This window comes from Chelonia mydas, chromosome 18 (genome assembly GCF_015237465.2).
Source record: "Chelonia mydas isolate rCheMyd1 chromosome 18, rCheMyd1.pri.v2, whole genome shotgun sequence".
Lineage (NCBI taxonomy): Eukaryota > Metazoa > Chordata > Testudines > Cheloniidae > Chelonia > Chelonia mydas.
The window spans coordinates 3,241,408-3,254,464 of NC_051258.2; the positions used below are offsets into that span (position 1 = coordinate 3,241,408).

The 13,057-nt window shown below is 46.7% G+C and overlaps 1 protein-coding gene across 1 annotated transcript in view; it reads right to left on the bottom strand.

Moving 5' to 3' along the window:
- Positions 1 to 13,057, bottom strand: part of CLDN19 (claudin 19) — a 77,993-nt gene that overhangs the window by 926 nt on the left and 64,010 nt on the right. Inside the window, exon 6 of the mRNA XM_043531849.1 lies at positions 3,507 to 3,698. Coding sequence (XP_043387784.1) covers positions 3,507 to 3,698 — 192 coding nt within the window. The remainder of the gene's footprint in view (positions 1 to 3,506; positions 3,699 to 13,057) is intronic.

The window sequence follows — 13,057 nt, forward strand, 5'->3', positions numbered from 1 at the left end:
CCATATGTAAATCCCATTTAAGGCAGGGAAGTGAGTTAATCAGGGCTCTTTTCTTCACTGAATCCCTGCCCAGGATGACTGCTGAGAAGATTTAAGAAACAAGGACTGGGATGCGGGTGGAGAAGAGCTGAGCCAAGCCCGGAAAAGGTGTCTGGTCTGTGACAGAAATGCCTAAAACAACATTTAGGGTGAGAAATTACCACTTGTAATCGGTTTCTTTAGTATCTTGACCTTAGTTTGTGTGTTTGTTTTATTTGCTCAGTAATCTGCTTTGATCTGTTTGCTAATCCCTATAATCCCTTAAAAATCTAACCTTTGTGATTAATAAACTTGTTTTGCTTTCTAAAACCCAGTTTGTGGGATTCATAAGTGGGGTGTGGGGGGGGGAGGCCATGCATATTTCCTCCACATTGTGGGAGGGGGCAATTTTCATGAGCGCACGCTGTATAGATTTCTGTGCAGCGCAAGACAAACCAATTTTGGGTTTGCACTCCAGAGGGGGTGTGTACTTGAGTGCCAGGCAATTCCTGAGCTGAGTCTTCCCATGCAGAGCTGATTTCAGTGTCTGTGTCTTTCTACAGCTGCTTGTGTCTTTAACTGTGTGTCTCTCTCTGTGTGTGTGTGTGTGCTGGAGGAGGCTTGAGGGCCTGGCTCAGCAGGACAGGGTGAGGGAGTCCAGGCTGGTGGAACAGGCGGACTCAGTGGTACCCCAGTACATCAGGTGGCACCCTGAACTGGAGGGGGCAACCTGTCAAACAAGTGACTCATTATTATTTATATTCCCCCAGTGGAGATCAGGTCCTTCTTGTGACACTCCCTGAAGTGTCTCATAGTTGACTTTCAGTGACATGTAGCGTGCATTGACGCTTCCAATCTGGAGCGTATGTTGAATAATCCTGTGCTGAAGTCCCACATACATGGCACCTTGTTCTCCAAACCCGAAATGGGTGAACAAAAACCAGAGCGATGCTGAGCCCAGGGGAGTATGTGTGTGTGACCTGCTCCTTTTACTGTCAATAGGGTGACTCTACCTGATTATGCCGGGGTGCTGGGTTTCCTTTCTGAGCCAAGACAGGTAAATCCATGGAGCAGGTTGTCACAATCTCTCAGTATCCTTGTGATACTGAGAAAGGGGATGGGAGGACACCAGGGTCCATATTGTCAAAGGCAATTTGCAGCTCCCATTGATTTCAGTGCAATGTGTGGGGGCTCAGCACTTTTGAAGACCAGCCACGTGAGGGCTTCTGCTCTGGAGTCAGTAGCTCGGCCCATCCAGACTCCATAGAGGCTCTGGTTGTTGCATTTTTGACAGGTTCTTCTTTCACTGGTTTGAACCAAACTGGGAATGAAAGCCATTACTGAGCCTTCTTTAACATGCACGCTAACGGGAAGTGAGTGTTTTACATACATATGGCGTACAGAACAACACAGTAATCCCTGGTTTCAGAGTGGTAGCCGTGTTAGTCTGTATCAGCAAAAAAACCAAACGAGGAATACTTGTGGCACCTTAGAGACTAACAAATTTATTTTTTGTGGGCTAAAACCCTCTTCATCGGATGCATGCAGTGGAAAATACAGTAGGAAGATATATATATACACAGAGAACATGAAAAAACTGTAACGAGACTAATCAGTTAAGGTGGGCTATTATCATCACGAGAAAAAAACTTTTGTAGTGATAATCAGGGTGGCCCATTTCAAACAGATGACAAAAAGGTGTAAGTAACCATAGGGGGAAAATTAGCATGGGGAAATAGTTTTTACTTTGTGTAATGACTCCCAGTCTTTTTTCAAGCCTAATTTAATAGTGTCCGATTTGCAAATTAATTCCAATTCTGCAGTTTCTCATTGGAGTCTGTTTTTGAAGGTTTTTTTGTTGGAGAATTGCAACTTTTAGGTCTGAAATTAAGTGACCAGGGAGGTTGAAGTGTTCTCAGACTGGTTTTTGAAAGTTATAATTCTTGACATCTGATTTGTGTTCATTTATTCTTTTACATAGAGACTGTCCAGTTTGGCCAATGTACATGGCAGAGGGGCATTGCTGGCACATGATGGAATATATCACATTGGTGGATGTGCAGGTGAATGAGCCTCTGATAGTGTGGCTGATGTGATTAGGCCCTATGATGATGTCCCCTGAATAGATATGTGGACAGAGTTGGCAACGGGCTTTGTTGCAAGGATAGATTCCTGGGTTAGTGTTTTTGTTGTGTGGTGTGTGGTTGCTGGTGAGTATTTGCTTCAGGTTGGGGGGCTGTCTGTAAGCAAGGACTGGCCTGTCTCCCAAGATCTGTGAGAGTGATGGGTCGTCCTTCAGGATAGGTTGTAGATCCTTGAAGATGCATTGGAGAGGTTTTAGTTGGGGGCTGAAGGTGTTCTGTTACTTTCTTTGTTGGGCCTGTCCTGTAGTATGTGACTTCTGGGTACTCTTCTGTCTCTGTCAATCTGTTTCTTCACTTCAGCAGGTGGGTATTGTAGTTTTAAGAATGCTTGATAGAGCTCTTGTAGGTGCAAATGCGGTTGTATCTTAGAGGTTAGCTGTAGACAGTGGATCGTGTGGTGTGGTCTGGGTGAAAGCTGGAGGCATGTAGGTAGGCATAGCGGTCAGTAGGTTTCCGGTATAGGGTGGTGTTTATGTGACCATCGCTTATTAGCACCGTAGTGTCCAGGAAGCGGATCTCTTGCATGGACTGGTCCAGGCTGAGGTTGATGGTGGGATGGAAATTGTTGAAATCATGGTGGAATTCCTCAAGGGCTTCTTTTCCATGGGTCCAGATGATGAATATGTCATCAATGTAGCGCAAGTAGAGTAGGGGCATTAGGGGACGAGAGCTGAGGAAGCGTTGTTCTAAGTCAGCCATAAAAATATTGGCATACTGTGGGGCCATGCGGGTACCCATAGCAGTGCCGCTGACTTGAAGGTATGCATTATGAGAGCAGGGCAAGCATCACAACCAAGGCCAAATGCTAACTAATCTCTTACACAGGGCAAATCCAGAATACATTGACTTCAGTGGAGAACGCTGAACCGAATATAGGCCAAGGAGACTCTCCTGATGTTTCTGAGCTGGCTCTCTATCTAAATTATTTTTCTGCCTAAAGAGACATTATGCTGAACAATAATCAATTTGTATTAAAGCAGAAGACATATTCTGTGCTCTCTAAGGTATGGTCTTGGCGAGGAAAATGGATGGCTGTGTTCTAGTCTAGGCTAGACCACCGCTTGGGGCGTTACCCTGCATCTGCATGAGGGAAAAGGCTGAGTTTACATCAGCTAAACCTAACCTGAAACTCACCCACTTGTCCTAATGGCGAAGGAAACTAGCCAGTGACATTCACATTTAATATTGATGGGTCAGTGAGATTCTTCAGCTGTGACACTGTTCTCCTAAATCTGGGCCAAAAGTTTCAAACTTTGTGTCACTAGGTTTCTGAAGATACTGGACAGTTTGTAAATCTGTTTGTAGCTGATTTGTCCCTAGTCGGCTGGTATTGCTACTACTGACCTGTGAAGCTATAAAGGCAGCAGGTTAGCATGATGGAGGCCATAAAGCAACCTGTCGAACCAACCATTCCCAGCCAGCAAGACCACCCGAAGTCGTAGTGGATCCCCAGGAATATGTCGTGTAATATCAGAGTGGCTCTCTCCACATAGACATCCACCGCATACCACACGGAGCCGACCATGCCAAGGACACCTAGCAAAAGAACAAAGTGAGCTGAGAAACACCTGCACAGAACGCTCCCTACAGACGCCACACCAGCCACTCTCCTTGGGGGAACAGGCCAGGCCAGTCTGACTGGGGTGCCAATCCCAAGGCTTCAAATATCATGAGTTAGACTGCAAAATAATATAATATTTGGGGAGGGGAAGAGAAGAGGAGAAGGGTAGTAAAATCTCTCTGAACCCCTGGGGTTCACCCTGGGGTGAGGGAGCTGCTTTTCTATCCCTCTCCATCTGCCTCCCCTACTATGGCCCTTTTTGTCCCCTCCCTGTCTCCTTGCTGCACCAGGCATCTCTCCCCCACTCACATTCTCCTTCCATGCTCCCCAACAGCCTCCTTTCCCCACCTGTTTCCTCAATTTATCTTCCCACACATTTCCCTCCCTGACCCTTCCCAGCTTCCTACTCCTCACATTCTGCTTCTCTGAGCCTCCATTTGCCTGCATCCCTCAGCCTCTTCCTGCACCGCCAAATTATCCTTCACTCCCTGTCTCCCTCCACCTCCCCCCTTTTCCTTTGCTCCCTTGAACACCTCCTGCTCCCCATTCCACTACACCCCAATCTCTTTCTGGTGTTGTCTCTTTCCCCTACCTCCACCCAATTCCCTGTCCAATTCCCTAACCACAGAACACGAGGGTGAGCATCCTCCTCTGCAGACAGTCTGGCTTCAGCTCCATTGGGAACAATGGGATAGAGTGGCCATCTTTACTAGGTGCAGCCTCACTTTCACCTGCAGGGAAATGGGCACCATCTTGAATAAGGGCAGCCTGTGGCTTCAGCCCCAGTGTGTCAGGAGTTGCAGAAGAGCTGGCCTCTGGGCACGCTAACAAGCACAGCTGGCCTGTGGATGGTTGCCTAATTGTCTATGCTACATGATTGGTCGGAAGAGTCAGCAGACTGGGGCTGAAGTCCAAAAGCAGTAGCTCAGTGGCTGCTCAAAGCAGTTGCCCATGGCTGCAATAGCTCTTATGCCGGCTTGTTCCCAGCCCTGCCCCTGCCTTGGCCCCAGCCTTGCCTCAGTCCGTAGAATCTGCTTCTCACCCTTGGATCTGATTCCTGGCTTCTGACTCCAGCTGGCCCTTGGCTCTGGCATCTGGCCTCTGACTCCAGCTCTGATGCTGGGCTCCAATTCCTGGCTATTGACACCTGCTCTAACCACTAGGCATGACCACTCACATCCCAGTCATTGACAGTTTGAGCAGTCCCTCTGCAAACAATAAGAGAACCAGACCTGATGTGGTGAGCATGACTTCTACAATCCCTCTTTGACGGAGCTAGTGGGAGCCCTATGGACCTTGTAGGCCCAAGTTGCCACCCTGCAGGTGTAGAATGCAGTCCTGTAAAACTCAAGTCATGCCGCCTTCAACCCCAACTGCTGCTCCCCACAAGCCCAAGCTCCTACTGCCTGACTAATTTAACGATGATCACAACAAATTCTGTGCGTTCCTAAGTCAGGGTCATCTCCACTACATGCGTCCGATGAAGTGAGCTGTAGCTCACGAAAGCTTATGCTCAAATAAATTTGTTAGTCTCTAAGGTGCCACAAGTACTCCTTTTCTTTCTCCTATTTCTGCTATGCCCACAGTCACACCCCCCACTGATCAAGCCCAAGTGGGATTGATTATCAGCCTGCTTATCAGGGAGTCCCTGGCTTGGGTGTTTTTGCTCCTGGAAAAATCAAACCCCTTTTTGGGACACCTTGAAGACTTCATCAGAGCTATGGCAGTGACATTCGATGACCGAAGTCATGAGTGGATGGCCAAAGTGTTGCAACAGGGATGCTGGCCCTTAGCTAAATATGCAGCAGAGTTCCAGTGCTTGCTAGTAGAAACCAAATGGAGTCAGGCTGCCCAGCATTATCATTTCCAGCTTGGCCTAATGACCGTATTAAAGATGAACTGGCATGTTGGACTCCTCATCTGGCTTGGCTGCCTTAGCTGACCGATCGAGCAAAACACCTCCAGGAAAAAGGATGGCCCTCCTGGCTCCTACCAGGCCGCCAGAGCTGGTCCCATTCCCAGTCCCTTCCCCATCGTCTCAGCTCATGCTAGTTGAGCATGTCTGGCCCCACCTCTCTGATTTGGAGAAGAATCAGCACCGGACATAGGGCCTCTGTCTGTAATGTGGAGAAACAGGACCCTTTGCAACAAGCTGCCCTGCCAAGGTCTGATCTGCACCTGGGTTGGGAAACGTCAAGCTGCAGTCCCAGTAGCAGCGCTGGGCTGGGTTGGCACCTTCCCCTCTTCCCAGCAGCCCACACCAACACTCAGATACCAGTCCCCTGGTGATAGGCAAGCAGTGTCCAAAACATCTCCAGTTCCCTCTTTGGCTCTGGCACCCTGCAATGCCCAACACCCCCATCGAGGCACTGGTGGAGTCAGTTGCCTCAGGCAGTTTCATGGATCTGGAGTTTTCCCAAGCACATAACAACCCCATCCAGTGCAACCCCACAAGTTAGCAGAGTCCATAGATAGGTCACTCCTTTCATCAGGACCAGTCACCCACCAGATGGCTCCCTAAGAGGTAATTATCCTTTCAGGCTACCTAGGAATCCTCCAATTTGGGCTAATTCATGCATCTCACTCATCAGTTGGGCTCGTTGCCATGACCTGTGCAAGCTCATGGCAGTCAGGCATGATACACTTTGATTCCCCATCTTGCAGACCAGCCTGCTTCCTGAGAGCCAAGCTGGGGCCAGCAACCCATTGTGGCTTACTTGGTCCTCCAGAGAAGTCAGAGATGTGAACAGAGCATCCAAAGCCAAACTTGGCAACCCCCTAGGACCTCCCCAGTGACTCCAGGGATTCCTATTAAATATCAACTCTATGCTGATGTTTCCAACAATAAGAAAGCAAACATCTTACTGCCTCATTGCTGGTATGACAGCCCATCGACCTCCAGCCAGAAACAGAGGGTCCCTCTGGGCACAACTACTCCCTCTCCAAATCTGAAGTACAGATATTCCCGAAACATCTCAAGGAAAACCTGAAGTTCATTCACTCCTCCACATCCCCAGCTGGGGTCCAGTCATCTTCCTGGCAAAGAAGGACTGTTCCCTTCAGCCTTGAGTGCTGAACAAGATTACAATCCAAAACAGGTTCTTCTCACCACTTATTAATGAGCTGTTCAAAAGACTCCACTCTGCCAAGATCTTCACAAAGTTGGACCTCCACAGAGCTTTTAACCTGGGAAGGATCTGATTGGAAGACTGCCTTCTATACCAGCTCTGGTCACTTTGAGTATTTGTCATACCATTTGGATTGTTCAGCACCTCAGCAACTTTCAAGCATTTAATCAATGACACCTTTGAGGACCTTCTGGACCAATTACCTTATAGACTCATAGACTTTAAGGCCAGAAAGGACCATAATGATCATCTAGGCCATAGAACCTCACCCACCCACTCCTGTAATATACCCATACTCTCTAGCTAAGTTACTGAAGTCCTTAAATCATGATTTTAAGACTTCAAATTACCGAGAATCCACCATTTACACTAGCTTAAATCTGCAAGTGACCCATGCCCCAGGCTGCAGAGGAAGGCAACAAACCCCAGAGTCTCTGCCAATCTGACACAGGGGAGAATTCCTTCCTGACCCCAAATATGGCAGTCAGTTAGACACTGGGCATGTGGGCAAGACTCACCAGTCAGACACCTGGGAAAGAATTCTCTGTCGGCTAGACGCGGAGGCTCTGTAGTTATTTAGAGCCTCCCCATCTAGCGTCCCATCACCAGCCGTTGCAGATATTTACCAGCAGCCTCTATAAATGTATCAGATGTATTTACCAGCCCCTCTATAAATGTATCAAGCTCTTTCCTGAAGCCAGTTAGGGTTTTTTTTGCCCCTACTGCTCCCCTTGGGAGGCTGTTCCAGAACTTCACTTCTCTGATGGTTAGAAACTTTTGTCTAATTTCAAGCCTAAACTTATTGATGGCCAGTTTATATCCATTTGTTCTTGTGTCAGCATTGAACTTAAATAACTCCTCCCCCTCCGTGGTATTTATCCTTCTGATGTATTTATAGAGAGCAATCATAGCTCCCCTCGGCCTTCATTTGGTTAGCCTAAAGAAGCCAAGATCTTTGAGTCTCCTCTCTTAAGGTCGGTTTTCCATTCCTCAGATCATCTTAGTAGCCCTTCTCTGCACCTGTTTCAGTTTGAATTCTTCTTTCTTAAACATGGGAGGCCAGAATTGCACACAATACTCCAGATGAGGTCTCACCAGTGCCTTGTATAATGGTACTAACACTTCCTTTTCTCTACTGGAAATATCTTGCCTGATGCATCCTAGGACTGTATTAGCCATTTTCACAGCCCCATCACACTGGTCACTCATAGTCATCCTGTGATCAACCAATGCTCCCAGGTCTTTCTCCTCCGCTTTCAATTCCAGCTGATAAATCCCCAGTTTATAGCAAAAATTCTTGTTAGTCCCTAAGTGCATGACCTTGCACTTTGCACTATTAAATTTCATCCCATTTCTATTACTCCAATTTTCAAGGTCATCGAGGTCTGGTATGATATTTTGGTCCTCCTCTGTTTTGGCAATACCTCCCATCTTAGAATCATAGAATCATAGAATATCAGGGTTGGAAGGGACCCCAGAAGGTCATCTAGTCCAACCCCCTGCTCGAAGCAGGACCAAGTCCCAGTTAAATCATCCCAGCCAGGGCTTTGTCAAGCCTGACCTTAAAAACCTCTAAGGAAGGAGATTCTACCACCTCCCTAGGTAACGCATTCCAGTGTTTCACCACCCTCTTAGTGAAAAAGTTTTTCCTAATATCCAATCTAAACCTCCCCCATTGCAACTTGAGACCATTACTCCTCGTTCTGTCATCTGCTACCATTGAGAACAGTCTAGAGCCATCCTCTTTGGAACCCCCTTTCAGGTAGTTGAAAGCAGCTATCAAATCCCCCCTCATTCTTCTCTTCTGCAGACTAAACAATCCCAGCTCCCTCAGCCTCTCCTCATAAGTCATGTGCTCTAGACCCCTAATCATTTTTGTTGCCCTTCGCTGGACTCTCTCCAATTTCTCCACATCCTTCTTGTAGTGTGGGGCCCAAAACTGGACACAGTACTCCAGATGAGGCCTCACCAGTGTCGAATAGAGGGGAACGATCACGTCCCTCGATCTGCTCGCTATGCCCCTACTTATACATCCCAAAATGCCATTGGCCTTCTTGGCAACAAGGGCACACTGCTGACTCATATCCAGCTTCTCGTCCACTGTCACCCCTAGGTCCTTTTCCGCAGAACTGCTGCCTAGCCATTCGGTCCCTAGTCTGTAGCGGTGCATTGGATTCTTCCATCCTAAGTGCAGGACCCTGCACTTATCCTTATTGAACCTCATCAGATTTCTTTTGGCCCAATCCTCCAATTTGTCTAGGTCCTTCTGTATCCTATCCCTCCCCTCCAGCGTATCTACCACTCCTCCCAGTTTAGTATCATCCGCAAATTTGCTGAGAGTGCAATCCACACCATCCTCCAGATCATTTATGAAGATATTGAACAAAACCGGTATTGAAACCGGTATTGAACCGGTATCATTTATGAAGATATTGAAAAAACAAAAAAATCTTGTGTAATCTGCAAATTTTTTAGCACACTCCCACTTTTTGTGCCAAAGTCATTAATACAACTGTTAAATAAGATAGATCCCATGACTAATCCCTGCAGAACTCCACTAGTAACATCTCTCCAGCCTGACAGTTCACCTTTCAGTATGACCCATTGCAGTCTCCCCTTTAACCAGTTCTTTATCCACCTTTCAATTCTCATATTAATCCCATCTCCTCCAATTTAACTATTAATTTCCCATTTGGAACGGTATCAAACGCCTTACTGAAATTCAGGTAGATGAGATCTACTGCATTTCCTTTCTCAACAAAAAATAAATAAATAAACAAAAATCAATTATCTTCTCAAAGTAGAAGATCAGGTTGGTCTGGCATGATCTACCTTTTGTTGTATTTTATCACAATTACCATTTACCTCAATGTCTTCAATGATTTTCTCTTTCAAAATTTGTTCCAAGACCTTGCATACAATTGTGGTCAAACTAACAGGCCTGTAGTTTCCCCAATCACATTTTTTCCCTTTCTTTAAAATAGGAGCTATATTCGCAACTCTCAAGTCATAGGGCATGACACCCTGAGTTTACAGACGCATGAAAAGTCCTTGCTATTGAGCTTTCAATTTCATCTGCCAGTTTCTTTAATATACTTGGATGGAGATTATCCAGGCCCCCCGATTTAGTCCCATTAAGATGTTTGAGTTTGACTTCCACCTCGGCTGTGGTAATATCTAATTCCATATCCTCATTCCCATTAGCCACCCTGCCACTACCCCTAAACCCTTCATTATGTAAGCAGAGTCAGGATAAAATCGTTCTACTGTCAGTATTGCCTACCTGACTGTTAGCTTCACTGGTATCAGCACTTTATTTCATCTTAATGTCCATTCCCCTACCCACTGCTCTTCCTTTCTCCATTGCTGTGTCCTTTCTTCTTGATTTTCCTCCCAGTCAATATTAGAGAAGACATGGAGATTACATGAACATCTCCTTCTCCTCTGAGTTCCTAATTTAAAGCTCTTTTAATCAGTTATTCCAACCTCCATAACAGAAGTCTATTTCTCTCACTCCTCCGGTGGAGTCCATCTCATGAGAACAGTTCTCTGTCCATGAATGCCTCCCAGTGGTTGAACATCCCAAAGCTGCCCTCATAGCTGCTTGGGCCATCTGTTGATCATCATAATCTTACTGTGTCTTCACTCTCCTTCTCTAGAGACAGGTAGAATCCCGCTGAAGATCCACAGAGCCTCCATATCTTTGAGTGTCTTCCCCAGCCTGGCACAGTCTCCCTTGATACATCTGAGTGAGAATCTAGCAGTATCATTGGTTCCTATGTGGAGGACAATCAGTGGATTCTTTCCTGATCTCATTAGGATACTCTTGAGCCTCAGGTTCACATCCCCTATCTTAGCTCCAAGCAGACAACACACCCTTCTGTTCTCTGGATCAGCTCTGGTGACAGGCTTGTTTGTTCTTTGTAGACCTGTCCCTTCCTGGTGTTGGTGTGGTTCTCCAGCCTACTTCCTGTTCTTTCTGGCTGCAAGTCCTCTCATCTTTTGCTCCCCCTTGCAGTCTTCTGTGAGTCATCCTGTAGCCTCCTGGGGCTCTGAATTCTGACTGTCTCCACTGACTCGCCCCTCTTCTTATAGGACTGGCCTCTCTTCTCTTCTTTCTGGCCTGTCCACCTTCTGTTACTGCCTGATGTACACGTTCTTCATTTTCCAACTCAGCAAACCTGTTCCTGAGTTCTATTTCTTCTTCACTAGCCAGTCTTTTCCTCTACCTGGTTCTCATAGTCACTTGCTTCCACTGGTCACTTTCCTCACCAAAGAATCATAGAATCATAGAATAACAGAGTTGGAAGGGACCTCAGGAGGTCATCTAGTCCAACCCCCTGCTCAAAGCAGGACCGATCCCCAACTAAATCATCCCAGCCAGGGCTTTGTCAAGCCTGACCTTAAAAACTTCTAAGGAAGGAGATTCCACCACCTCCCTAGGTAACGCATCCCAGTGCTTCACCACCCTCCTAGTGAAAAAGTTTTTCCTAATAGCCAACCTAAACCTCCCGCACTGCAATTTGAGACCATTACTCCTTGTTCTGTCATCTGCTACCACTGGTATGAGAACAGTCTAGATCCATTCTTTTTTGGAACCCCCTTTCAGGCAGTTGAAAGCAGCGATCAAATCCCCCCTCATTCTTCTCTTCTGCAGACTAAACAATCCCAGTTCCCTCAGCCTCTCCTCATAATTCATGTGTTCCAGTCCCCTAATCATTTTTGTTGCCCTCCGCTGGACTCTTTCCAATTTTTCCACATCCTTCTCGTAGTGTGGGGCCCAAAACTGGACACAGTACTCCAGATGAGGCCTCACCAGTGTCGAATAGAGGGGAACGATCACGTCCCTCGATCTGCTGGCAATGCCCCTACTTATACAGCCCAAAATGCCGTTAGCCTTCTTGGCAATGAGGGCACACTGTTGACTCATATCCAGCTTCTTGTCCACTGTAACCCCTAGGTACTTTTCTGCAGAACTATCGCCTAGCCATTTGGTCCCTAGTCTGTAGTGGTGCATGGGATTCTTCCGTCCTAAGTGCAGGACTCTGCACTTGTCCTTGTTGAACCTCATCAGATTTCTTTTGGCCCAGTCCTCTAATTTGTCTAGGTCCATCTGTATTCTATCCCTATCCTCCAGTGTATCTACCACTCCTCCCAGTTTAGTGTCTTCTGAAAACTTGCTGAGGGTGCAATCCACACCATCCTCCAGATCATTAATGAAGATATTGAACAAAACCTGCCCCAGGACCTACCCTTGGTGCACTCCGCTTGATACCGGCTACCAACTGGACATGGAGCCATTGATCACTACATGTTGAGCCCAACGATCTAGCCAGATTTTATCCACCTTATAGTCCATTCATCCAGCTGATACTTCTTTAACTTGCTGGCAAGAATACTGTGGGAGACAGTGTCAAAAGCTTTGCTAAAGTCAAGGAATAACACATCCACTGCTTTCCCCTCATCCACAGAGACAGTTATCTCATCATAGAAGGCAATAAGATTAGTCAGGCATGACTTGCCCTTGGTGAATCCATGCTGACTGTTCCTGATCACTTTCCTCTCCTCTAAGTGCTTCAGAATTGATTCCTTGAGGACCTGCTCCATGATATTTCCAGGGATTGAGGTGAGGCTGACTGGCCTGTAGTTCCCAGGATCCTCCTTCTTCCCTTTTTTAAAGATGGGCACTACATTAGCCTTTTTCCAGTTGTCTGGGACCTCCCCCGATCGCCATGAGTTTTCAAAGATAATGGCCAATGACTCTGCAATCACATCCACCAACTCCTTTAGCACCCTTGGATGCAGCGCATCTGGGCCCATGGACTTGTGCTTGCCCAGCTTTTTTAAATAGTCCCGAACCACTTCTTTCTCCACAGAGGGCTGGTCACCTCCTCTCCATGCTGTGCTTCCCAATGCAGTAGTCTGGGAGCTGACCTTGTTCGTGAAGACAGAGGCAAAAAAAGCATTGAGTACATTAGCTTTTTCCACATCCTCTGTCACTAGGTTGCCTCCCTCATTCAGTCACTTTCCTTGACTTTCTTCTTGTTGCTAACATACCTGAAGAAACCCTTCTTGTTACTCTTAACATCTCTTGTTAGCTGCAACTCGAAGTGTGATTTGGCCTTCCTGATTTCACTCCTGCATGCCTGAGCAATATTTTTATACTCCTCCCTGGTCATTTGTCCAATCTTTCACTTCTTGTAAGC